The sequence below is a fragment of the Berkeleyomyces rouxiae genome, assembly GCF_048999995.1.
Source record: "Berkeleyomyces rouxiae strain 22BRR77 chromosome Unknown BrBRR77_ptg000001l, whole genome shotgun sequence".
NCBI classification, from domain to species: domain Eukaryota; kingdom Fungi; phylum Ascomycota; class Sordariomycetes; order Microascales; family Ceratocystidaceae; genus Berkeleyomyces; species Berkeleyomyces rouxiae.
The window spans coordinates 3,344,134-3,370,523 of NW_027396491.1; the positions used below are offsets into that span (position 1 = coordinate 3,344,134).

The 26,390-nt window shown below is 49.1% G+C and overlaps 6 protein-coding genes across 6 annotated transcripts; 1 reads left to right on the forward strand and 5 right to left on the reverse strand.

Annotated features, from left to right (window-relative positions):
* Positions 1-6,093: 6,093 nt before the first annotated feature.
* Positions 6,094-7,446, forward strand: BROUX77_000951 (uncharacterized protein; the record flags this gene model as incomplete). The annotated part of the gene is made up of 2 exons (XM_073753612.1): positions 6,094-6,485; positions 6,546-7,446. The coding sequence occupies 2 exons, from the start codon at positions 6,094-6,096 to the stop codon at positions 7,444-7,446; spliced, it is 1,293 nt and encodes a 430-aa protein (XP_073609186.1).
* A 1,898-nt stretch (positions 7,447-9,344) lies between these two features.
* BROUX77_000952 (uncharacterized protein) lies at positions 9,345-10,376 on the reverse strand (the record flags this gene model as incomplete). The annotated part of the gene is made up of 1 exon (XM_073753613.1): positions 9,345-10,376. The coding sequence occupies one exon, from the start codon at positions 10,374-10,376 to the stop codon at positions 9,345-9,347; it is 1,032 nt and encodes a 343-aa protein (XP_073609187.1).
* Positions 10,377-13,612: 3,236 nt separating this feature from the next.
* Positions 13,613-14,985, reverse strand: BROUX77_000953 (uncharacterized protein; the record flags this gene model as incomplete). Its single annotated transcript, XM_073753614.1, has 2 exons — positions 13,613-14,905; positions 14,983-14,985. 2 exons carry the CDS (start codon positions 14,983-14,985, stop codon positions 13,613-13,615), a joined length of 1,296 nt encoding a protein of 431 aa, XP_073609188.1.
* Positions 14,986-15,744: 759 nt separating this feature from the next.
* On the reverse strand, positions 15,745-17,985 carry BROUX77_000954 (uncharacterized protein; the record flags this gene model as incomplete). Its single annotated transcript, XM_073753615.1, has 5 exons — positions 15,745-16,101; positions 16,162-16,354; positions 16,408-17,255; positions 17,316-17,732; positions 17,812-17,985. The coding sequence occupies 5 exons, from the start codon at positions 17,983-17,985 to the stop codon at positions 15,745-15,747; spliced, it is 1,989 nt and encodes a 662-aa protein (XP_073609189.1).
* A 2,178-nt stretch (positions 17,986-20,163) lies between these two features.
* Positions 20,164-20,976, reverse strand: BROUX77_000955 (uncharacterized protein; the record flags this gene model as incomplete). Its single annotated transcript, XM_073753616.1, has 1 exon — positions 20,164-20,976. The coding sequence occupies one exon, from the start codon at positions 20,974-20,976 to the stop codon at positions 20,164-20,166; it is 813 nt and encodes a 270-aa protein (XP_073609190.1).
* A 3,782-nt stretch (positions 20,977-24,758) lies between these two features.
* Positions 24,759-25,966, reverse strand: BROUX77_000956 (uncharacterized protein; the record flags this gene model as incomplete). The annotated part of the gene is made up of 3 exons (XM_073753617.1): positions 24,759-24,865; positions 24,921-25,274; positions 25,339-25,966. 3 exons carry the CDS (start codon positions 25,964-25,966, stop codon positions 24,759-24,761), a joined length of 1,089 nt encoding a protein of 362 aa, XP_073609191.1.
* Positions 25,967-26,390: the final 424 nt, after the last annotated feature.

Sequence of the window (26,390 nt, forward strand, 5' to 3'; positions counted from 1 at the left end):
CCCCCTCCCCCCGACGTAAAATCGAACAGGCCGGCTGAGACAATGGGCTTTTTTGGCACCAAAGGGATTGTTTGGCATCACACCAAACAAGGTCAATGTATACACAGGCATATTGTATAACTAGCTAGGGTTGAGTAAGGGAGGAGGTGGCTATAACTATGTCGACCTTTTGAAATGACAAGCCAGAAAGTCAGCCAGCCTGATGGCTCTTTGATTTTCAATGTGAAATCCCCTTTGATGTGTCTTGCTTTTCCTGGGGAATAAATAAAGACAATTCTGCACAGAATAGGCAAGGCCAGCCGCCAATCATTTCTCAGCACTCTGCCAGTCCTCCCTTGAAGTATCCAGCCAAGATGAGTTCTCTACTCGTCTAGCAGCAGTTCTCTTTTCTTTTCTTTTCTTTTTGCGAGCATGAACAGCGGGTTGTTTGAGAGGCGTTCGTTCGCCCGTATTAGGAAATCCATTCATGCGTTTGTGTGGCGCTAGCACCCTTGGTATAAAAAAAGAAGCATGAATGTTAGCATAGCCCCCGAACTCACCCTCCGGCAGTCCACGCCTGTTTCCTTCTTCTTCTCAAGTGCACACGGAACAGGGTATTTGCTCCTTGCCGTGCGACTTGATTGTCAATCATGCCAATATGGTAGGCAATGATCCCCGGCCTCCTTCTTCACATCATAGTTCAGGGTTTCTATAGTTAAGCATAGCGGAATAAGTAGTGCCATACAAGTAAAGAGAAGACAAAAGAAACGCAGTGATTGGACGAGATTGCACTGCCTTGAAACCTAGGATCAACGGGTTATCTGTGTGCAACAACCGTTCACTGTTCATTCTGTCCATTTTTTTTTCGTTGAAAAACTCGCCTCCAGTTACTCAAATCTCACAACCAAAACCACAACCACAACTCCAAGTCGGAGTCGGGGTCGGGGTCGCGGTTGAGATCAGCCGAGGACTGCAGCACAAGACGTGACGTGACGTGACGCACTACTGCAACTACGCCGAAAGGGGCAGGCACGCGTAAACAAGCTCGTCAGCGCGTATTGATCTGTCTCTTTGGCTCCTGTCGTATTCGATTGTTGATTATCGTTGTATTTACTCCATCACGTACTGTAAATAGGCGACAAAAAGCTTGTCAACTTCCCCATTCAGGCAGTCCGACTAAACAAAAGGATCTGACATAAGGCTGAAGGGATGCTTATCTAATCCAGGTCCAACCCTAGACCCTGAACGTTCTAACTCCGATACTTTGCCTTGGTTTGCACCAGCGGCGAAAAAAAAAATGAGGATTGACTTTGCGGAATTGATTTTCTCATTGTCTTCTTCTTTAGTCCAACAACTGGTGAACAATATGGGACAAAGGTTGACACCTAGGTATTTTCGTCAGGTGGCGTTTTTTAACCCGAGGTGTAAGTGGTATGTCTAGGAACAATAATTCCTGCTTGTAACTATACCACACAAGCCTGAGGCTTTGGGCGGGTTATAGTGCATTGCTGACATGGGGGCACATGGCTAACGTCAACCATGGAAAAGGCGTTAGATTCCAGAGTATGTAGTTAGCTAGTTGTGTACACAACTAGTTTATCTTCAACTTGGCCTCGGCATGCCCTGTTTGAGACTTGATCCCTCGTACCCAGAAAAACAAAACAGGATTCTAACACGAAGCGACACGCATTGTGAAATAATGCAGCACAATGCACATACCAGATCAGATCACAGGCCCTGGTGCATACTGATGCCAGTGCCCAGTTCATAAAGCAGCAAGCATTACGTGTGCCATGTGCGAGCGAATGTACTCACTATAGTTGACTATGTGGTTATTCGGAGTGCATGGTACATGTGTATGTTTGGACTCGAGCCATCAACAGCAACAAAAGAGAAAAAAAGTGTCTTTCTTGTGTTACAGCCCTAGAGAATGGAATGTCATAATAGGCTTGTCACCGCCCTTGACCTCGATAAAATGTCTCGCCCAAAACGACACTAGTAGTAAGACTACACGTTAGTTACCGCAAAGCCGCCCGCTTTCTTTTTCCAGTCACAAGCGAATAGTGAACTACATAACTACATGATGATGTGTGCACTTTGCTTCTGTACAACATTCGGCTGCTCTAGTTCTTCATGTCCCTTAACTTTGGCTTGTGGCTTTGAGTCGATATAGCGATGTGTGTAGTGTATACTGCTCTTTTAACCGAGCCTGGCCCCCAAATTCTTTTTTTAAAGCTTTTTGTTTCTCCTTCATCTTTATTTTTTGCACCTCGCCCACATGTCACACTGAGCCTCTTGGCCGTGATCCTCTTTCTCCATGCAGCCATTCCGTTGTAGGACTCAGCCCAGCTTGATTCAGGGGACAAAGGACAGCAGGTCCTCTTTTTAACGAGCTAGAAAGTCATGCGACGTGCAGGAACTTGTACATACTTCTGCTACAAGTCCGGCTAGACAGCCCAGCAGCGGCGGCATTGTGGCAGTGACCGAACAAGAGTGTGTTCGACGAGCAGACGCCAAACCACGCTACCAGATTAGGCTGTGGCCAGCATGCCGTAAATAGAGAGCGCCTTCAACACCAGACAGTTCGGTCTTCTTTCCGCGCCTCAGGGTGCAGTGTTTTGCATGACTGAGACCTAGTTCAGCCACTGACTGACCCAAGCCCAGGGTTTGGCCTGATGCCATGCCTGATTTGGTAGCCGGGGTTTGAACACCGGTGGCTCGCTGCTTCCACCTGGATGTTTGTTCACCCAGTCTCGAAAAGAAAATGTTGTCTGGGAGCCCAAGAGTCGTGTGTGATACGATAGGGTTTGACTTGTTCACAAAGCAGGCCCTCAGATCTTGGCTTGGCGTGCTTGAAAGGATGCTATTTCGGCCATGGCTGTTGGTAACTCGCTAAGGTTTTTTCATACAATATGAGTGGCTGACAAACGAATCCAGGTACGAGGAGGAAGCGCAGATGGAGACCAGGAAAAAGAAAACAGAAACTTAGGCTAAGCTGTCGACGTTACGCTGGGGGGTTTGGGATCGGTGATAGAGGAGGGAGGACGTGTGTGTATGTATGTACACACATACATACATAACTACTAACTAATACCAGTAGTTAACCACGTACTTGCTGGATAGTTGCAAGGAACTACATCAACCATGTATGTATACATACAACATAGCGTGTTCAAAGCAGCCCAAGGCGCGTGATATATAGCCCAGCCAGGAGCTGGAGAAAAAGCCGCATTTGCCGGCTCGCAGGCTCGTTTTGTTGCCTGAGGATCCATGAAAATTTGCTCCTGCGGCGGTAGTCAAAGTTGGTGATCCAGACCTGCATCAGTGCAGATATGCAAACAAGCAGTTGTCTGTCTGCCGGCCAGCCAGGCTGTCTACAAAAAACCTGGATATCTTGTAGCCGATTGGAACTCGGTCTTATGAAGAGACCCGACGCCACTGGCTTTGCTTGCTGAGCTGACAAGGTAGTAACTGCTGTTTATACTTGCACAAGTTAAAGTAAGCAACCGCCTTCCATTGCATTCTAGTAGCTAATCGCACACCCCCCGCCACGTCCGTCGTATGGGCCCAGGAGCCCACCCCCATCTCAGCCTTGTCCTCCTTGCCGTATCTGCCGCCGCTTTGTCCGACGGACGCGGCTGTCGTTGTGGATAGACGTAGACTCAATATGGTAGATGTGAACTGTGGCGTGGCTGGCAACTGCCTTTTTGGACCGCATGTGATGTGTTTGACGTGCCCTATTTCACATGATCGCGGTCTAGAGAGGGCAGTTGCCTTGGCAAAGATGAAGCCCTTACACGTGTGGTGCCCACGATTTTGAATTTTATTTTGCTCTTTGACATCAAAATCAGAATCAAAATCACAGTCACAATCACAATCACAATCAACACCACCGCCGCCCACCTCCACGACAACCACCAAAAACACCAATGGCGACATCTCCGTTCTTCTCTTCAAACAGACAACCCCTCCTACATGTTTTGGATTTTGTCGCTTCGCCTATTTATCTGATTTTACGGCCTAGTGCTCCTTTCTGGTCCTTTTCTCTCTCTTTTAGCCTTCCAACTGCACCCTTGCTCGTCCGAATCTTTTTTGTTCATCCCATTTTCCATTTCTTTTTTTTTTCTCGCAAATTCTTTTCTTATTTTGATTAACTACCGCCCTTTGCTAAAGAAAATATGCCAAGGATGCTAAAGATACCCTTGATGGAGCCTGCCCTTGACTATTCACAGGGCAATCTATTCACGCCCTAGCCTTGCTTCAGTAGTCACATTATGCCTGTTCACTAACTCAGGCCTACTTTTGGCTTTGTCCGCTTTTTTCTTTTATTCTCCGTGAATTCTAGACCTTCTTTTTCGTTTCGTCTCTTGTTCTTCTACCGAGTAGCAATCATGGGCCTATAGAGACAACTTCATCATGGCCCGGACGCTGCTCTTCTCCAGAGACACAACCAGAGACAAAGACAAGAATAAGAACATAGTTTGGATCAATACAGTCTCATCCGAGTCTGTTTTTTATAAGCAAACAGACCGGCAAACCATACTGTCCGGCCAACCCCTAATAATCTCCATCTAGAAACGCTTCAAACGGCGTTGCGCCCATCCACATCGCAGCAAGCAAATGGCAAGTAGTCTGTCTGTCTGTCTGTCTATGCTTGGCTCATTGTTATACTGCTTGTGGTGTTTGTATTGATGCTGCAACACGCAAAACTCTACTTATTGTACTGCTCATTTCGGCTTTATTTGATTGTGGTGACCTGACCTGACCTGCCTGACCTGACCGAGTTTCTGAGTTTTTCTCTTCCGCATCTCGCAAGAACATATCCCAATCCAAACGCACAACACCCGCCGTTTCTGTCATTTTGTTATGTGACCACGGCTTAGTCATACTTATAGACGTGCTGATTTCCCGCCGACTCGCCGCCCTAACCACAGCTTGCTTCTCAATCTTACACACATGCACGAATACCGAGGACAAGGGAGGAAATACAAGTAGTACTACGCAAGTGCACACATACACACCCACGTCTTGAGCGTGGCATCACACACTTGGCCTTGTTCTGTTTGGTCTCTTTTTGCCCTCTTACATCACTTTTACCATGCTTCTTGGTTCTTGACTTGCTACACCTTCACACACCCCTCCCCGTCTCCTCCAGGCTCAAAGCACACACCCCTCCCCCTTCTCCCCTTCAAATGGTTCTTCAAGTTCCACCCACTGAAAAGAACGATAAAACAGAGCTCTTCCCTGTCTAGTCCATATTGGGCGTCGTGCGTTGCTGGCCTTCCTTTCCGGAGGATTTATGTACTTGGTACCATCGCCTGTCCTAGCTTTTCTTCCCTTTCTCTCTTGTCTATCCCATCCAACCTTATAACACCATCGCATTTTACCTCTCTCAGCTCTCAGCTAACAGCTGTCAGTGCTCTCTCAATTCTGTTATAATCCTTCAGCCTTCCCTCTGGCCATTCATTCTACTCTCTCTTGTCTCTCTCCATTTCCCTTGATATATCAATCAAGCCCGCCCACTTTGCTACCATCAAACCGTCTTTACCATTCTTGATCTTCGCTCATTCCTCCCTCATCTCATAATATCACCGCTTCTACAATCTGCTTATTGCCTTGTTACCTTACGAATCACCATTTTGCATTGCGACAACCATCGTCTCTTCGTCAACAAATCTGCTGTCACTATCCACAATCTGTCGCCAACAACATCTTTCAAAGAACCAAACCCTTGATATCCAGGCCTTGACTTCGAGCCACCCAAGCCTCTTTTCTTTTTCTTGTGGCGATTGAAGGCCAGGTAGCATTTCCAGCTGTCTCATTAATAATCCCGACTGCCACTCTGTGTTAACACGACCATCACAACATCGACACCGACGGTGCAGAGAGCACCTATCCATGACTCAAGGACGCCAAAGAGTCATTGCCAGAATCTAACCCAGCCTACTGGACCTCGGTGGGCTAACCGTCGCAGTGGATATCACATCACTAATCAAAGACTCACCCTCAACCACAACCGAGACCGAAGCGTCTCCCTCTTACCAATTCTCACCTCTCCGCGGGAACAACCCCCCCTACCCACCCACCACGGCGTCCTCAGCAGTAGCAGGGCATATGCCCTACGCTCAGCCGCCCCCGGCTTTTGTGCCGGTTGGCCCTCCGCCTCCTCACACCCTTCACCACCCCCACAATGCGCCCCCATCACACTCGCGGTACTCCAGTGGTAGTGGTAATCTGCATCCAGTTCACCATCAGGTCATGACTGCCAAACGCAGCATGCCGCCTCACACCTCGGAAAGCCCCGCAAAGAAGCAAAGCAAGTGGTCTCATGAGGAAGACGCCCTCATTATTGAACTGCGTGGCGGTGGCATGAAGTGGGAGGATATCTCCAAACGGCTGCCTGGACGCAGTGCGATAAGCTGCCGCCTACACTATCAAAACTACCTTGAACGCCGCAGCGAATGGGATGAAGAACGCAAGAATAAACTTGCTCGGCTTTATGAACGGTAGGCAGAAACTTACGTGGTTATAGTTTCTATTCAAAAACGGTGCTAACTTTCAAACAGATTCAAGCCTGAAATGTGGCAGAAAGTAGCAGAGGAAATGGCAGTCCCATGGCGGGCGGCTGAAGCCATGCACTGGCGTATGGGCGAAGAGGAAATGGCAAAACGGGCTGGTGTCGTGCCGTTTTCCCTTTCTGTCAATGACTCTAGCAGCCACAGAAGCTCTCTTTCTCGAGGCCATTCGCAACCACCGCCGCCACGAACGGATTACCCAGCTTCCCACGTTCCTCCTTCACATCACAACCAAAACCACCCTATCTATGGGAGACACCAAACAATGCCCCATGGCCACGGTCATAGTCACAGCCATAGCCATAGCCATAGTCACAGTATGAGCATGAGCATGAGCCAAAGCAGCCAAGGCAGCCACAATGTCGCACCTCCACCTCCACCACCAGCCCACCATATGCCCCACGGAGGTCACATGGGACCTATTAATGACCAACGTTCAATCCCGACTCCTGGCCCGCCGCATCCGAGCTCACTACCTCGCCGAGATCAAGCCTCTACTTTGCCGCCGCCTATTCCGCATGAGAAACAATCGTCGCCACACTCTGAGCTTGCACCTCTACACCCGCCAACCCAGAGCCGAAACAGTGGAGGTCTCCTACCTAGTGTTGCTGAACTGACAACGGGAATCAGTCCCTATAGCACGCCTGCATACTCGGTGGGCGGAGGGTCAACCAGCAACGCCAGCCCTGTATCGAAGCCTGACCTAAGTCCACCGGGACGGCCCCAGCTGCCATCAATGTCTGGGTACCCACCAACCTCAGAAGCGCAGGCGCTACCCCCGGCATATGAGACAGGCTCTAAGCGGCGAGCTAGTCTGGACCTAGTGCAACGCGACAATCGGCGACGATACTTTGAGCACCCAGATGATGGGGCACGGCGGCGTATGGCTTAGGGGCTCTGAAGCTTGCTGTGTTTTACTTAGTTTTCAGGAGTCTTGCGGTGTTCTAGAGGTTTTCTTTTTACTTTGATTTCCTATTTTAGTTTTCGAATAACGATGGAATGACAAGCCTGTCTTTTCCTTTCGAACGGCCAAAAAACGTTGGTTTTGCTTATCTTTCATGTGCCTGGGTTTCTCTCCGGGGGTTGGTACTCTATTCCTTGTTCCTACTGTTATTTGCTGTGTTTTTTGGGAGCTTATTGAAAGGTTTATGTCGTCCAACTTCATAATTCCTTTTACTTCGTTCTTGTTTTTTGTTTGGGGCTTGGGCTCGCCTCGCCTCAAACCCCGCCCTCGCCGCCTCCGACGTTCCCTCACTATTTCTGTGTTTGCTCGCTTTGTATCTTGAAGCTGTTATTTTTTATGCCCTGCAATAGACCATCCATCACCAATGAGTTAATAATAGATTTTGAAACATTGACGGCCGTTGCATTTGAATAGTCAAGACACACACAACACAAACATTGGCAAAAGCACAAGCGCAAGCACTACAAGAACTAGTTGCAGCCAAGAGTGTCCACTCGTTGAGCTTGGCGCAATTGTGCACAGCTGCCCGTGAACTCGGTGGTTCGGGTCTTGGCTTGTGAGGATGCCAAACAAAGGCGAAGTCGAACAGTAACAAGAGAGACACTGGCGTGGATCTTTTGTAGTCGGATGTCGAGTAAATGGGTAACCTGACGTTTCAATTGTGGGATTCGCAGCAGGGATTCGCAGGGGTTCTTCTTTTCTTCATTTGTTTTCCTCTGCCACAAACAAAGTAGTTAATAAAAAAAAATACAACTATGTGGGAGGGGAAACAATGAGAGACAAAGAAGAAGAAGCAAAAAGAGTCCAACCGAGCCATTAACAAGTTATATCATCCTCCCTCTGCTCTCGTCCTTTGCCTGCTTGGTTTTTCACTGGTTGTCGCGTCTTTGGGTTTTGACTTTTTTTCGTCCATACAAAGCACAGAATACTACCTCAGCAAAAATTTACCACTCCAAACAATGCAAATAAAAAAAAACCAGGCAGAGAAACCATCTGCTACGAACTGCTCCGGGCCTCGGAACTTTGACACTAGGGGGGGGGGTGGTATAGACGATTGGCTCCCCTTGTCTGAACCAAAGAACAATCAATGAGCCAGGGCCAAGTTGGCGCATTTCTGGCATCAGCGATAGCGCTTGTAGTACGTGTATGCTGGTGTGCAAGCAACCTTGACTTTTTTTTTTTTTCGCTTCTCGTCTCTGCGCTCGATATTTACTCGCGCGCACCAACAACTCGAAACCTAGCGGGCCCTCTCGTCCGACACCCCCCTCGTCCAGCAGCTTTTCTTGTGTCTGTATGTGTACATATATGACTACATGCAAACAATACACACATGGCTTTCGAGAACAAAGTTTGAACAAGGGGATCAAAGCACACTGTAACCTAGGGCCCTTTGGACATGAACAAAACAAGCCTTGTGCTGGTCTGCTCGCTTCACGTGTCAAAAGCTGTCTCCATGCCTAGTGTCGGCCACGACGATAGGAACTAGAGTAGGATTCCAGTGAAGAGATGAAGTTGAAGGTAATATCTAGGGTTTCATGCATATAACCCTGTGGCGCTTGCCAAAAAAAAAAACAAGAATAATATGCATGCATGCATGTCAAACTTGTTTAGAGTCTCACAGAAAAGAAAGAAAAAAAGTTTGGATGAAGAATGAATTTCGTGCACTAGTTTGAAATCGACCAGATCTGCAACTAAAAGACGAAGGAGGGAAAGAAACAAAAACAAGTAGTTACATACATACAAACGTCACACAAGGCAGAAGCCACCAAAAATGCTTCAAGTAAATGAGGTTTAAAAAAAACACAACGTAATTTATACAAACAGCTCTACGCATGTATGGAAAAGTCCGCCCTGCGGCGGCAAATAACCCACCAATTATCCCGTTCATAGCCACTCCGCACAACCTCACCACCGACAGCGCGGACGTCCTCTTCGAGTTCGCCCTTGCGATACAAGTGGTAGTAGCGGTGCACTGTCTTGTCCAGCTCTGTCTGCGGCGCCGCCTCTCCCTCGGCGCCCACTTGCGCTCCCGTGCCGCCCGCAGGCGCCTGCTGGCTCTTGGTCACCCACGGGACCAGCTGGTCCTGCGCTGCGCCCTCGTCCCATCCGCGGCGCGACGAGCGCTGCTCCAGCGCCCAGACGTAGATGAGCGCCTCGCCCGCGTGCACTGCTGCGCCCTCGTCGGACGCTCTCTCGCCGACCACTGCGCCCTCTGGCAGCTCTAGGCGCGCGCTGTCTGGAAGGTCAATGGTGGTGGTGGTGGTGGTGGTAGGACCACTGACACCATTCGCAGCAGCAGCATTACGCGGGCGCAGACAAGCGAGGATCCTGTGCACGGCGTCGCGCCGCCGCTCGCGCGTCGAGAAGTGGTGCACGACGGCAATCGAGATGGCAAAGTCTGCAGCGCCTGGAACGAACGGCAAGGCCAGCGAGTCCGCGACCAGGACGTCGCCGCCTGTGACAGGCGGGATAGGAGCTGGCGGCGGCGGCAGCGACGGCTGGATGGCAGCATTTCCGCGGGCCTTGCGGGCTGGGGCTGGGGCGGCCGGCGTGGCGAAGCGGGTGCGCGGGCGGGCAAGGCGCACGAGGCTTTCGCTGCGGTCGGAGCCGAGCAGGACGACGGCGGGGTTAACGCCAATGTACTTGCCGTTGCCGCAGCCGAGGTCGAGCCCGACGGCGCCGGGGCGGCGCGACTGCAGGAACCAGCAGACCAGCGGCCAGGGCTTGTGGCGCGTGGCGGAGAAGTGGCTGGCGATGGACTCGTAGACGGCGTGCACGTGGGCCTGCTCGTAAGTGTCGGCGGCGGCGGTGTCGGCTGGTGCAGGCGGAGTGGCCACCAGGGCATTGACTGGGGCCATCTGTGTGTGTGTGTGTGTTGTAGGCGGGGGGGTGTAGAGACGACGACAGAGCGGGGGGGGGAGAGAAAAGAACGGGGCGCCCCTGCGCGGCTGTGTGATGGCGCCCAGGAACAAAACGAAAAAAAAAAAGGGTAGAAGCGGTCTAAGAGCTTAGGCTCTTGGGGTTGTCGTTCGAAGTTGACGGTGGCTGTGGTTGATTGTATATGTGACACTCACACTTGCGTCCGGGAAAATGTCGGGGAATACTATTGTTGTTTGAAACCTGTGGGGTAAGTACCAACATACACACAAGTAGTTAGTACCAGAAAAATGACAGGACGAATAAGTGGGGCCGAGTTCCTTTTTTCTGATTTTCTTTTTCCCTTTTATTATGCCCATTTATCACGGCATGTGCTTAACACGAATTCTCATTTTTTTTCCCCAAGCTTCTACGCCGCAGCTGCAGCTTCTTTAGCAGAAGCGAGTAGCAGCTTGACGGGACGCGAGCCTGCTGATGTGTTGTGACATTGGTACAGCCTCCCCCTCCTCCGGCCGGGGAGGTAGGAGGAGAAGAAGGGATGACAGAGAGAAAACGAAGAAGAAAAAGAGTATTGTTCATCCTGTCGTCTGCACCGCCCAGACCCTCTGGGACATTGTATTCCTGGATAATTAACCATGTGAATATATGAAAAAAAAAAAAAAAACAACATCAGACCACTAGCCCGAAAGAAGTGCGGAGCCGAAATACTGCGGCTGCTAAGGCGTGGTGTTGCCTGGGCCTGTGCGGCATATTTGAGCCGCGACATGTCGTCGTTGTCGTCGTCGTTATATGCTACTGGTCGTGGCGTTGTAGAAGACTCTGAGGCGGAGGGCATCATTCTTTTTTCCTTGACAAGCGAGGGAGGGCCTTCCTCCCATTGACCTCCGTTAAAGGTGAACAAAACGAAACTGTTGTACCACTAGATGCTCATGATATACTCGTAAAAACAAGTACAAGTGTGTAAATCTGCTATCGCCGTGGTGTGATTTTTGCACCGCGTGTGCTTCATCATCCGCGGAAAAAGAAAAGAGGAATAATCGCGAACAACTTAACAACACAAAACGCCAAACACATCAACACTGGTTCCCAAACTAGCAAGATTCCCCAAATAGGAAGCACAACTACACATGGCCTGGCCTGGCATGCCATGTCATGGCATCTTCCGTTAGACCCAGAGCCGAGCCAGGGGGGGAGACCACGCCTTGGTCGCTACTCGCAAGGAGACGACGTGCCTATCTTCTGTGTAAACGTAGAGCGCCGGCCATGTAACCTGAGACAGCCTCGGTAGCACCCTGCTAGCGCCCTGCTTTGTGCCAGCCAACTAGCTCATGCTACCGGTTCTTCGTCTTGTCTCTCTCCGCTCCGTCCTATCCTCATCTCATCCCTTGACCTTATCTCCGCTCAGCCTGTTGTGCCCTGGCCTGGTCCCCAAGTCCTTGTCCCCCATGTCCATGTTCACGCTCATCTTGGCTCTTGGCTTCTTAGCACTCGCTGTTAGTTGGCGATAGCCAGCTAAGCTAGCCTTTGTTCCTCGCTGCCTCTTTGGCCTCTTGAAAAAATCTTCCGCACGCCCCCCCCCCACTCTACGTGATATGTATAGATTTCCCTTGGACCTTGGCTGGGGCCGGAGGGGACAGGAGGGAAGGGACCCTTCATTGATGGTCGTTGGAACCAAGATGTTCGAGACCTGAAATAAAGTTAATTAATAAACGCTTTCTTTTCCCTCAATCCTTCGTTCTATAATGCTTCTTTACACTTTCCACCAGGCTTCCTTGGTGTTCTTTTTTCTCTCTTGATTTCCCCCTCCCAAATTTCCCTCTTTTCTCTCTTCCCTGTTTTTCTTTTTCTTTTCCTTTTTCTCGATCTAGCTGCTTTTTGCTTCAACTTCTGCTAGTCAACCAAGACAACTCACAAAGCCCAAGCACAGACACATAAAACAACAGCCCAAACATCCGAATTAAACACCAGGCCCCCTTCCCTTGGCCATCCGCCGTTCGCTCTTCGCTCTTATCCGCGGCTTCATTCTCCTCTTTGACACTCTTCTCCCTCCTAGACGAAATAACCTTCAGCCAAGAAATCATGATACTAGAAGGACTAGGTACGGAGAAGGATAACTAGTTACATTAAGTAATGGAAATAGTTTGTTATTCTTCTTTATATCAACCCGCAGTCCTCACTTACTGATGACCCCTTCGTCAAATGCCAACCACACCCCCTGTCCAAAGTCAAAGAGACACAAGTAATTATCAAGAAAAAAAGAAAACGCTGTAACAATGAAACAAAAGTCTCGTACACACGCAGCACGAAACACTAGGAAATATTCGCTAACTAGAAAGTAGGTGACCTCTTGGCCATGTACCTGTTTCTCCGCATAAATAATAATCATGATGAGCTGATGTTTAGTTTCCCCGTACCAGTCGATACCCGAGGTTTCTTGGTGGTGCTGACCATCTCCGACCTCCGTGCCTTGTTTCCAATCTAAACACTGACATGGCTCCCGTCATTCCTGCGTTGCAACAGGCGTGATTACTTGTAATGATGTTGGTAATCGGCGGGTTTCTGGTCTTCTTTTGCTCCGTTTTCGACCACCATCATGGCTACCAGATTGCTGTTGACGGGAATATCTTTGTGCCGACAGCGCATCGTGAAAGCGTTCTTCAAAGTCCAACAGCAAGTACTCAGCAGAATTGCGTTTTACATGGCCTTGAGCCTCCAAAATATCCCGAGCTGTTTGTCCCTTGATATTAGTCTTCTTGGGGTCTACTCCCATTTCACGGAGGGCGAGAACAGACTGGGCCCACCAGAAGAACATTCTGGCTTGATTCTTGGACTCTCGGCAGCGAGAACGACATATAGCCATTTCATGGAGAAGCGTATTTCCGCCGCCCATTGTTGATAGCTGTGTAAAATCAAACCCCCACATTGCAAACCGCCTAATTAGACAACTGAGCCCATAGTTATGCGGTGCAAAGGTCGAGGCTGACCGTACAAGATCGGCAAATGCATCGATTACGGTTCTATCAGCTTGGAGGCGGTGTAAAAGGGAGAGCAGAACAAGCCCGTCTTTGGAAAAGCTTTGCTGCAATGCATTTTTTGGTGGTTGCATCACTGGCCAAACCTTTGTTCTCTTTTCCTTTGGGAGCAAGCGCCATGCCTTTTCGCGCACTTCCTATAGGATATCGCAAAATGCTTCAGGGCTACCCTGCGCCATTGTGTACTAGACTTGCGCACTCCCTGGAAACTTGTTGCTCGAAGCAAACCCAACTAAATCTTCCTCTGATGGATTTTGTGGCCACATCATTCGTGTAACGAGCTGGTCAAAGTTGTCGAGATGTCGTCTGTCTACCGTTTTGGACTTGGCTGTGCGTTTACATTCCGATTCGAATAAGTCTAGGATTTGTCGGTCCGAGTACTCGGCTCCAAAGTCTAGTAAAAGACTGACTGCCTTGACGCGATATGCACGTGAACTCTCTAGCAAAATTGATGCGTTGATGACAAGCCCCAAGGCTGAATTCTCTAAAGGTGTCCCGAGGTTTGGATCTGCTCCAGCGAGTAAAAGCATTGTCATGATGTCAAGACTAAACTTGGAGATCCTACCCCATATAGCGATAGTATGCAGAGCGGTCCACCCCCAGGAGTCGCTGATATTTGGCTGCGCTCTATTGCTTAGTAAATATTGAACTGTTCGTCCTGTCCGGTTGACCGAGCGGTGGGCTGCCCAATGTAACGGTGTCTTTCCGCGAGCATCCTGGTGATTGATATCAAATCCGTGTCGTGTGATTAAGGCCTCAACGAGCTGCGTCAAGCCTAGGTGGGCCGCAACGTGCAGTATGGTAGTAGGACCAAGTCCGGGTACATGAACATCTCGTGGCATGCCAGCCTCCAATAGAGCATCAAACATGCGAACATTGGAGTTGTCGTTCGGGTACAAGATACTGCACATTGCAAGAATCGAGGTGGGAACCTTTTTTGCAATGTTGAACTTTTGCAAGATTAAGCTGTGAAAATATATTGATTTCGGCAGTAGAAAGGATGACAGGTTCTGCACGTCGAGAGCTGGCCACTCAGGAAGCGCCCCGTAACACAGTAGTCGGTCGATGTTGTGTGGGTTGTTTCTCATGATAATAGAAAGGTGGATTGGCCGCAGGGTAGCTATCCCGATTTCATTTCCGACCATGAGATGCAGGGCGTTGATATCACCGCCAAATCGCAAGCTCCTGAGAATGGTGCTCCAATGCAACCGCTCATCGATAGTTGTGCGGAGTACTGAAAAGAAGATGGCATCGTTTCTGAACTTGGCATCCCGTCGATACAAATATGCACTGAGAGTGTTGTAAAAGCAGCGGCCGCATCTCATCAGGCTGTTGAGGCCGGAAATATTGAGAAACTCAGCGATGGCGAGGATCAACTCGACGGGGAATACATCCGCCAGCGACGGCTGCCGTCGGGCAACATTGTGTTGATTGACAAGCCTTTGGCTTTTTGCCGTCGGCCCACCACGGGCGAAAGCCTAGTGATAACAACCACGAGTTAGTGGAGCCATTGATAGATTTAGCTCAAGAACGGTTACGCCACGTCGAGACTGACCATGGGCGACACAGGCACTACTTGAGTAATAATGCAGGAAAGCAAAACTGTTTACACCAAGAGCAAATTCATTGGAAATTGACGTGGCAGCAAGAAGTCGTAAATGATAAAATATGATGCGGTGGCGGAATTGGCAGGCCGTTCTGGTCAGTCAAGTCCGACTCAGCCGGTTGTTGAGTATGTGTTGGGAAGAGATTTCGCCGGCCTGAGCAAAAAAACATTGAAGTGAATGGAAGAAGAAGTACAGGGCCCAAAACTATGAGTCTACTGAAAGGACAGACTTCTAATTGGCCGCGTGTTGTGTGGGTGATGTGGTAGTTGCCCTTGTGTAGCAGCCGGTAAATATCACGAGGTTGTTAGGGACTTGTGGCCACGAACAACATCAGGCTGAGTCACGGATTGTACAGAAGATGGACTCCGGAATTTGGAATTTGCATATAATTCAAACGTGCTATTAGTCCAAGCATCAAATAGGGGATTCCCACAAATGTGTGGCCAATATCCTCAAGATGACCACGCCATACACCAAACCAATACAAAGACGCCTACCGACTCCATCCACCCATTTACCAAGTAATCCTGATCATAGGACGGTGACAAGAAGCAAAAAAAGAAAAATAACAAGACACCAGTATTTAACCACAGGAACGGGCTGTAGTCTTGGTGCTTGGTGATAACTACCAGACATCAAACAAACTCCACGGAACCAATCATGACGCCTTACCCATTCCAAAAGTTCTCAGCAGAAGCCACATCCAAAGTTCATACAACCTCGGCGCGCCACTTTTTTCCTTCTGCCATGAAGCGGCTTGGACTCTCTGCTTTCCGCTTCCCAAGCACGGGCTCTGGCGTGTTGCGTGACCGGAAAGCTTCGTTGTAGCAGCTAGCGTGGTATGCCTTGTTTCCAATGCGCAATGTGTCAAGCCAGACCCATTCTTGTGCCGAGTCAAGCCACTTGTTTACAAAGCTATCGGCGCAGATGGAACATGTGGTATTGACACCTTCGCTTGGATCTGGCACGGGGATGTATTGGATTTCGGGCACTTTAGGGGCGGCGTTGGTGGCGGGGGTGACATCAGGAATATCGGCGTCAATGATTTCACGGGATGTGATCCATTCCTACGTTGAGCATTAGAAGGTATTCATAGCATGTAAAGTGGTGCAAAAGTTCGAACATACCTTATGATCAAGATACCAGCTACGATGTTGACCGTGCTTCTCAGCCTTAACGCTTCTTTGATGGACCTTAAAGTGCCAGTCCATGTGGTTCACACGCTTTTTCCGGCCGTCATCGTCATTTTTGAAACGGCGGCCACATTGTGAGCAGGGTTTTCCCAAACCCTCGAGCATCGTGAACAAGAGATAAGGACGGCTAGAGACATAGTTAGTACAGTTTCGGGAATAGTAGATGTGCAAAGTACTTACTCTTGTTTAAGAGATGCTGAGTCGAGTTGAATGTCTCCCATTTCTACCAAAGGTGTCCTGGGCTGCTGCTGTTGCTGTTGTTGCTGCTGGCGCTGCGCGGCCAGGGCATTAACAATGATAGAAGGGAGTACAGGAGGTGGTATTTGCTGTGACGGCATTTGATAGTTTTGGGGAGCCGTGGGAGCTGCATGAACAGTGGGTTGCGCTGGAGTAGGTGTGCTTCTGGAGGATGAAGGCCCACTAGGAGGAGGCAGAATTCCAGCCCGGCGAAGCTGTTGCATCAAAGTCATGGCACTATTCACAGATGCGGGTGCGGGAACAGAAGCGGTGGACGGAATAGCCACAGGCTGCGTCATGACAGGTACAACCGGAGCAGCAAGAGGAATTAGTGGTGGAGCGTTGCGCATTGTGGCTGGCTGCGAAGGGGGCATTTTGGGAGTAGAGTTAGAGGCCTGTCGAGAAGCAAGCAATGTAGCAAGAGCTCCGCGGCCGAGAATGGAATCAAGAGTAACTTGGGGTGCCGCAGGAGGCGCCGCAGACACTGAAGGTGCACGTTGAGGCAGTATGACGTCCGGATAGTTAGCACGGACGCCAGCCGCCAGATCATCGACCTGCTTCTTAATGAGACCTAACTGATCGGGATTGATGGAGCCGCCCTTGTTAAAGAGACCCTGGAGGTCAAGAAGAGCCTGGGTTTTCTTGGGAATCGAGTCGTCATGTGGATACTTGACACCCGCAAGGTGAAGAGTTTGAATGAGATTTTCTACGTCATTCTTAAGAGTCTCATAGTTTACGGATCCCTGGCTACCATTGGCAGACGGGTGTGGTCCTGTGGGAGGGGGTGTTCCCTGATAGAGATGTCAGTCATTTTATATCCACCAAGACCTTGATATAGAAAGTAAACGTACCTGCTTGCCTAGTGAGGGATTAAATACGCCTCCGCTTCCAGGAGGGGGGCCATACGGTGAGTGAATGCGCGCGTGAGGAGACGGAGTGTCCCGGGGGTGGACAACACGGGGTCGGCCGACCATGTTCTTTTGTTGAGCCTGAAAAGCAGAAGCAGACGCCTTCATAAGCGCATCTTCAATCGGCTGCACAACCTCAAGCGGGAATACAGGGCGTGTGTCGATAGAGCCGGGCACAGGCTGTTTCCATGTGCGAAGCATCTCTTCCATCTTGCGGCGGACGTTGGAATCAACAGTGGCGTATGACTCTAGAAACATAGAGTACAACTTGGGAGCCAGATATAGCGTGTAGGGAGTGCCAACGTTCTTGACAATAGCGTCGAGCACGTACAGCGCGGGAAGTTTTCGATGAGGAGCAGCCTATATGAAATGAGTGAGTCAGCACAGTGATCCCGATGATCACAAGAAGTTGGTCATTCCGGATTGTTGAAGTACATACCTTGAGAATGTATGATTGCAGAGTCTGTGCAATATCGACGGCAAATTCGGTGTTCTCGCGAGCAATTTGACATAAACCCATGATCTCAACACGGAGGACAGTGGTCATGTCTTCCAGTGCGCTGCGGAAGTCCTCGGCAACCTCAGCACCAGCGGTGCTCTCGTAGTCAGCCATTTTCAGGTTACCGTTTGTGTTGTTAACCGGACGACCAGGTTATATGGTTGGCCTTTTTGGGTAAGGCGGTTGGGTACCGTAAATGGACGCGGTTTCGGTTGCAGAGGGTAACGAGTATCCCATGCAGCGGAAACTATTCTCAGTAGTAGCCAGAGGTTAGCCACCACGTTGGATTAATCAAGGCAGAAAAGACTCGTTAGTATGAAGGAGTATTTCTATGCCCTGGAAGTGGTTCGCTTTCTTTGATGTTCTGTACAAAGAAGCGAGTTATCAACTCTAATGTGATGATAATAGCTAGTGGTTGGGGATTGTGAAATGATGAAGGTGGTCTACTACAACAGACAAAGTAACGGCAGAAGTGATGAAGAATGGGCAGGCTAGAGGCAAAGAAACTTCTTGCCAGTGAGCTTGAAGATCAAAAGATAACAGAAGATCTGATGGTGGAGAGCAAGTCAGGTCGGGCCCGAGAAGTCACCTGGAAGCTTGTCTTGGTGCTTTTCTCCAACAATCTCGTTACAGCTTCAAGGTGTGAAATTGCCAAGTATTTACACCGTATCTGTAATACAACCGCAGGAAGAAGAAGAGGGGACACGGATTCTTAGGGGTGGTTAGGTAGACACAGAAAGGAGTCAACACTGCTGCAGCAAGCTGGCTGGTTAAGAGATTACAGCGACAGGGAGAAGCTTGGTGTGTCCTTTTTTTGTTTTGTTTCTTGCTTTATATTTCCTCCACACGACAAAAAGACAAATGACCAATGCAGAAAGACAACACGAAACGAGAATCTGGTAATCAAATGCTCGTTAAGAGCTGCCCGATCCTGATACTTGACAGAGCAAGCCGAATCAAAAGTGACAGCTGTCTACTATGAGCACAGCGAGCAAAGTCTGCTTATATCAATCACAAGAGCTGGCTCCTGAGAATCCTCCAAGGGCTGACCCAAGCTTATCCAGCAGTAACTTGGTACAGCGGCAAGCCTTTGCGCCAAGTTCGATCGGCAAAAACGAAGACAAAGAGCTCCCGCTGAGAGCTATTATCCCAGTGGTCGAGACCCAACTAGCAAGGTAGCCTTAATCAGGTGGTGCCCAAGTCGCAAGCACAGCCTTTTTGAGAGTTGGCGCAAATACTCTCACTCGTTATCGAAGCAAGACTTTAACGAGTTAAAGCCAAGCAAGAGGGTAGATCTGGTCGTGACGGGTCAGTGTACCGAAAATCAATTCGTAGCAGTTCTTAGCTATCTCCAGCGGTCCTCAAGTCGAGCGGCGTTATATCGAGCGTTCGTATTCGTTTGATGCGTAAACCGTGATGAAAAGAAAGAGAAGAGCAAAGAAGAAAAATGCCCTCTTCACCGAAAACGCCAGCCGTGAATAGGATGTAGTGTCGTGGGCAACCTGTCGCAAACAAAGGTGAAAAGCAAGATCCCAGGTTGATTAATAGCGCAGAGTCGATAATCGTAAAGGATTTATGGGATGAAATCAAGAGAGAAAATAGATGAAGTGACAAGGCGCTGTGCTGAACAAGATGAGATGAATGAAGATGGATGCAGAGTTCGAGGTCGCGCCTTTAGGTCTGCAGGGTCGATAAGAGCTACTGCGCCACTATCAGTATCACGTGATCAAGATAATCATGTGGCGCTGCAAGCATGAGCGCCACAAATGCTAGGCAAGAACGACCTGTGTAACGCAGCCCATTCCATGCAAGTACAAAGTCACTAGGGTTACTGGGCTCAATTTTTCCGATAACTAGTTAACACTAATAAACGACCGAAATGTCATGAATTAACTATTTGCTGCACACTTCAAGATTTCAAGTTCTTTGGGATGAAGGGGAACGGTTTTATTGATCTACAGAAACAAAAGGAGCGAAGCCGAACTCGTGATAAACGATTGACTAGCAATGCATGAAGAAAAACGACTGGTGTGGCCTTGAGAACGCCAACCCGTAACGACCCAGGCAAGTTATTGTATCGTAAACGGAAAAAGAAAACAAGCAAAAAGATGACGAAAAGAAGGGAGATGGAGCCTTTCTAAAAAGAGCAAAGAAAAGGCCAAATTCTAGAGATGCAAGGGGGAAAATAGAGCAAAGCGCAAAAGAGTGGCTCGAGGTAAAGTAGTCTTGGTTAAAGGACTTCAAGATTAGGTGTGGGAAGAACAGTCGGTGGCATTGAATCTCGATTATCACTCAGAAGCGATTTAAATGAGATACAACACTGTATCGAGAAACGCCAGCGTTAGTAGTGTTCATAGGATGCATAGCAGTCTGGGGGCGCAAAAGCTCCGGCACTATCGGACTTCTGCGGTCATCTAGATAGCCTGCGTCGTTTTGAGCCTCAATATCCGAGTGTTCATAGGGGTGACTGATTTTAGGCCGGCCGCCACCATTGAAAGGAGAGAGCTTTTGAGTCCAACGCCTGGTGGCAGAAACTTTCTCGTGATGTATGTGATCAGAGATAGTTGAGGAGGCAGATGATGCTGCATAGACACTATTACCAGCCAATGAGCCGTCGGAGCGAATGTTTCGAGCGTTGATTTGATGCTCGGGATCGCGGAAAACGATGCTGGCGGCGATGTTTCCTATTCCAAAGATGAGGCCCAGAATTCCTGAAGCCAGAACAAGACGCCAAAGCGGCATGCCAATAGCATCCTGCGATAGTTGGGGCCGGTTAAGCTGACCAAGTACATGACAGGCGAGCACAGTGATGGCAGAACCGAGCCAAGTAAGACCACGGTTAGAGGAAATAACGGGCCAGTTACGCTCGTAAAAATCGCGGAAAAGACCAACTTCGGACGTGATGAGACAGAGGGACACAAGCGAGGCAATTATCTGGGAGACGGCATCGAAAAAGAAAAAGGAGCCGTTTTTACCGGTCATGACAACCATTACCCAGCATGATGCAGAGATGCACAGAAGTGTGATGATGGTGAAGGCGCGGAGAACATTGAGAAAAAGATGTCCTGAGCCGCATAGCGCAGGGTTTTCGAATAGGTTGAGCATCGTGGAGTAATGTAAATAGGAGGGTAATAAAGGGTTTTGAAGTAAAGAAGGAAGTAATTCCGGTATCAAACCTGGAGGCTACAGAGTATCCATTAGCAGCAGAACAAGTAGAACAAGTGGAATGGTTTTGAATGTCACTCACTAAAAGAAGATGAAAGAAGAGCCTTGAAAATTAAGTCGTGTGTTTCGGACCAGCCAAAAAAACAGTGTTGACTTGATGGAAGTAAAGATGGCCGACGATTGATGAGGCTCACAATATGTCTGTCACTTGCAAAGAAACAGGATCTACCGCGAGTAATCCAAAGCAACCGGTAAGAAGAACGTAAACAAGGTTATGAGTAGGAAAGTATGATGAGACAAAGAACAGTATGGACGAAAGACAAAAAAAGCACTTGAGAAGAAGAAAGATCAAAAAAGAAGGATAAGAAGAGAGGGGAAAAGAAGGGAGACGGAAAAGAGTTTTTAAAGGGTGCAGAGAAAATAGGAAGGAGCGCACAAAAGATCACCAAATCGAGAATTTGCGGGTTTGTTGAAGGAGAGCCTGCCGAATCTGGATGCGCACGATAACAGCTCAACGTGTTGGCTGGGGGGCAACCAGAATCGTATCAATAGAAAAGACAAAGAAGAGAGAGTAGTGTTTTACAATAGTCTTTGATATTGTGATGACGAGGAGATCACAAAGATAAGAGTAGGGGAAAGAAACAAAGAAAATATAATTTGTTCTGGACTTGTACTTCCCTTGCCACCGCAAGAGCATCAGCCGCTCTGCTTATATCACCCCCAGGAACAACTTCGATCTGATGTTCGTCCTTCCAAGGATTGGTGGCCAAGGCGGGTCTTCATTCAAGGAGAGGATTGTCGTTGTCGCGCATGAATGGATAGGATGAATAGCCGCCTTGGTGTAGTACAAAGAAGAAGGCCTGCTTGAAACTTGAACAAGGACAAGGGGAGGGGAGGGGTACAGGGCTGTGGAGAATTCTGTATCCTTCAGAACCTGCAAGAAGAATCTACTCTGAGCCTGTAGTCCAATGAATTGCGCGAGCTTGGGTAATAGGGAAAACAGATGAGGTTGAAAACTGTTGGAGGGCGGATAGGTGGGTAGCCGGTGCTCTTTGGGGCGGTTTGGGCCTTATTCGTAGCAGTTGGTAAGGGCCTGCTATAGCTACTATCATCAAATGTTCTAGACGAGACCTACTCAATTATATGCTTTATATGGTTGACTATAAGTACTGAGCTACACATAAACATGCTGGTATCACTCTGTATCTTCCACGCTTTGTGATTCCTTTAGCTAGCAAGCTGCTTCATTCTTTCTTTCAACCGCCTACATTACCTCCACAGCCTTCACTTCACACTCCGCCTATTCTATTTTTTACTTTCCATTCGGACCCCTGCAGCCCGATACGCTGTTCCCTTGTACTTGTGCTGCAGATTTGTTGCAACTAACATGCCCGTTGGGCGCTTGTGGACCAATCAAGTCAGGAACATACAGGCCCATCTTAGACGCCCAAGTAAAACGGGAGGCTGCAATTGAGAGCCACTAACCTGTTGCCTGACCTATTGCCCGCACTTATAAACTCCGTTGCGCCCGTTTCTGTACTACTGGCATACGCGCTCCAGCGGCTCGGCTTCTTGTTTGCAGGTTGGCGATAACTATTCAGTAGACACACAAGGTCTCCTTGCTCATATCAGCTCGACGATCCAGCACGGGCGCCCACCGAGAGCTAGGCTCTTTTGTCTTCTTTTGGTCTCGTGATAAACCAATCTAGCCATGTATGTATGTAACTATGTATAGTTGACCATGACTACAGATGCATCTTGACTAGTTAACTACATGATGTGGAACGTAGTCTTCTAAGTGCTTCTGCCACGCTGGTCGTCTCACGGGCACCTTTTACCGTAGCCAGGGCGTTGGCGCTTTCATAATAGCTATTATGGAAACACAAAGGAAGATGAAGACATCAACTAGATATTTGCAACCATACATAAGTAACAACCAGTTATGTGTCTACATGATTAACTAGTTACACGGTGATTCGAAAGGTTGCTAACTAACTACTATTTTAAGACATCATCACAAACCCCGGGTCATCTAATTAGGGTTAAGAAAAAATGGGGCCCTCCTCCTTTGCTCGATGACCCAAGTTCCATGATATAACTTTGCGCAAGGCTTTTCTTCCGCCAATTGCAACTCTAACGCCTTTGTCTTCATGTTCGCTTTGTTCTGCAGACACCTCTTCTGTTTTTTTATAGTGCACTGCACGTTTTTTTCTCACTTTCATCCTCCCTTTTCGTGTCGCTCTCAAGCTCTCTAGTGTACATCATGGCTCGCGGAAACCAGCGTGACAAGGCTCGTGAGGCCAACTTGAAAAAACAGGCCGGCCAGGTATGTCGAGTGTGGTTATGATTGCAAATGGGGACATGGTTGCGGCCATGAATGTAGCGCTGTGGTATGATGCGACGTGGAACTGTAACCTTCCACTGGCCGTGGTCTCTTCTCTATAGTAGAGTGCCGGCTTATGCGGAGATGAGCGATCCACTCATGAAGAAGCGCACACACATCTTTGATGACGACAACGCATGTTGATCTTGAAGTGCTTGTAGCTGCACTCAAACTGCTGACTTCACCCCTATTTCTGCTTGACATGTATGCTGATCCCCAGTACAGAAGAAGGCAAACTCCCAGAGCGGATCCGAGATGCAGCGGGCTAAGGAGTCTGCTGCTGATATCATGCGCAAGAAGCAGGCGGCTGGTGAGTTTTTGCCCGTGGAACTCGGTCAACAAAGCTACCATGTCTACTAACACTGGTCATCGTGTCGTAGCCGAGGCTCGCAAGCAGGCGGAGGCCCCGAAGAAGTAAACAAGTATCATTAGGGAAAACTCCTACATAGACAGTCAAGACTGCTACGGGAGTGGCAACCATACGCCATTGCTGGACGAGGAAGTTTTATGGAGGCTCATATACCTGATTTACCAGGAATAATGTAAAGACTAGTTATTAGAGAAGAGCACAGTTCCTTTGTGATCTCCTAGACCATCTTGTCCTTATGTGCTACAGTCACTAAAGATAAGGCCATTACTATGAATCTTTTTTTGACATTTTCTATAGTCGTTGTCCAGCTCAGTTGTACCAGGTGTTGACTCTCTATATTGGCCTACGGTCAATAGTAGCTGACGATTACTAACATGTCCCGGACTTGCCTTACCGGCTGCTCAAGCGCCGGCCCCCTAGACTCTAAACAAAATCTGAAACGACCCCCTCAAACGACGTGGGAGTTGTTTCTTGCACGGATCGCGAAATTCCTGGACCCCATGTACTAGACATAAGTCTGATCACCGTTCCAGGTCAGTCCCTAGGCCGGAACTCCATCGCAACAGAACATGTTGGAATCCACTCGCCCCATGCATACTTTGCTTGTCTGAATTGGTTGTATTCTTTTCAATATTGTGCTTTATATCTAGGTAAAGCTGGGAAAGGGTCGTCTGCATTGCTCCCTCTTCCCAGCCATAAGAAAAGATGGATAGCCTCCAGAGCCCATGACCTTTTCGCCATCGTATATCGTGAAGCATAGAAACAAAGGGAATTAAACAAATAACAGCACAGGCAAAGATCACAAACAAAGATAGAGCTCACAAACATTGGAGCTAAAAACAATAACCCAACTCCGGTTGATATCCATCGTCTCTTCACACTGAAAACACCGCCTCCAGGGCTGTTTGCCCCATCATACTCCACGACTATCAGACATCTTGGTAGAACTTTGTCAAATACGACATACTTCTAATATCTACCTCCGAAGCCATTCACACCAGCGCCAGCCCAGGACCGGCGAAGACGGCGTGAGGCAGGAGGCATGGCACCTGCAGCCTGAGCCATAGAAATAGAGCCTGAAGACCTGTTAGCCATATACTCAAGTAGTTTGTGAGGCCGCAAAGAGCTTACCGGGATTGCCGCCAAATGAGCCCACACCCTGGGCAGCGGCGGGGAAAGCTCCAGTACCGCACTGGACCGAGCATAGGCATGAGCCATCGGCCTGTAGAGTTCCAGTACCGGTGAGGGTTCCGGTTTGCACGCTGGATGGGGGAGATAGCGTAGTGCTCGTGCCGTTGGTTCCCGGAACGGCGGGAGCTGCCACAGCAGGAATGCCGGTGCCTCCAGTCAGCTTACTACCAACGAGACCCTTAGCCGTGGTGTTAATGGCACGCGCCTGGAACTGGGCGTGGGTCTTTTCGGCGCTGGGGTTGATAGAGAAAACCATACCACGGCCACAGTGGTTTCCCTGAGCGCAGTACATCCCTAGATGAGAGAAGCTGGGTTAGTATCATGATACAGACGATGAAGTGTTGCAGTAGTGACTTACATAGGGGCTCAGAGGTCAAAACCTGCATGGCCATAGCGGGAGGAGGAACAACACTGTTGTTGGCGTTGGCCATAAAGCCTGAATCCATGCCACCAGACAAGGCCTCGCAAGGCTTGTCGAAAGTCGACTGGGTGACGGTGTGGTTCTGCGACAGGAACTCGAACTTGACGACATCACCAACAGCGGCGTTAACAGACTCGGGGAAGTATGACAGACCCTGAGGACCACCAACGGTAACAGTGTGTGTGGCACCCGCAGCTACTGCTTCACCAGTGCCAGTGCCCTTGGCGGGAGGCTCGCTAGTAGGGGCCTTGTTTTCGTCCTTTTTATTTTCTGCGGGCGGGGTTGCGGCGGCGCCGTCTGCCGGCACGAATACGGTCTGCGTGACAACCATGGTCTTGTCCATAGGCGTAGTAGCGGCGTTGCCACCGGGGAAGTTCCACAAAACGACAATGACGTTGGTGTTCTTGTTGCCAAGAAGGCCGGCCAAAGGGTTGGGACTGCTCGGGCGGTCGCGGGACTTTTGAATATCGAATTCTTCCCGCTTAATAACTGGGAATTTGTTGGCTACAGTCTTGGCCAAGACCACGGGGGCCAGAGTAGCAGCAAGAATCGTTGAGAACTTCATGGTGACTATTCGTATGGGTGGAGAATTAAGTATAGAAGGAGATGGATTAATAAGGGGATAGGGGAAAGGATAAAAGGACCGGCTTTTGTTATCAGATGTCAAGCTACAGGGAGAGCAGGACGCGGGAGTTTGGATATTAGAAGGCGAGAGTGGTGAATAAAAAAAGTATGGGTTAAAGATAAATGAGTGCCGGACTCGGTGAGAAGCGAAAATTAACAAACAGAAAAGAAAGGAAAGACAGCTGATAGTGGGCGGCCAAGCACACACGACTTATTCTTGAGGTTGCAGAAAGATGGTAAGGAAAGGAGAGAAGAAGAGAGGAGGACAGTGAAAAGAGAACATGGCAGACGGCCTCTCTTAAAACAGCGGAGCGGAGGCGCCGCTCGACCAGGCCGAGTTAGTCCTATGTCAACAACCTTTGTTT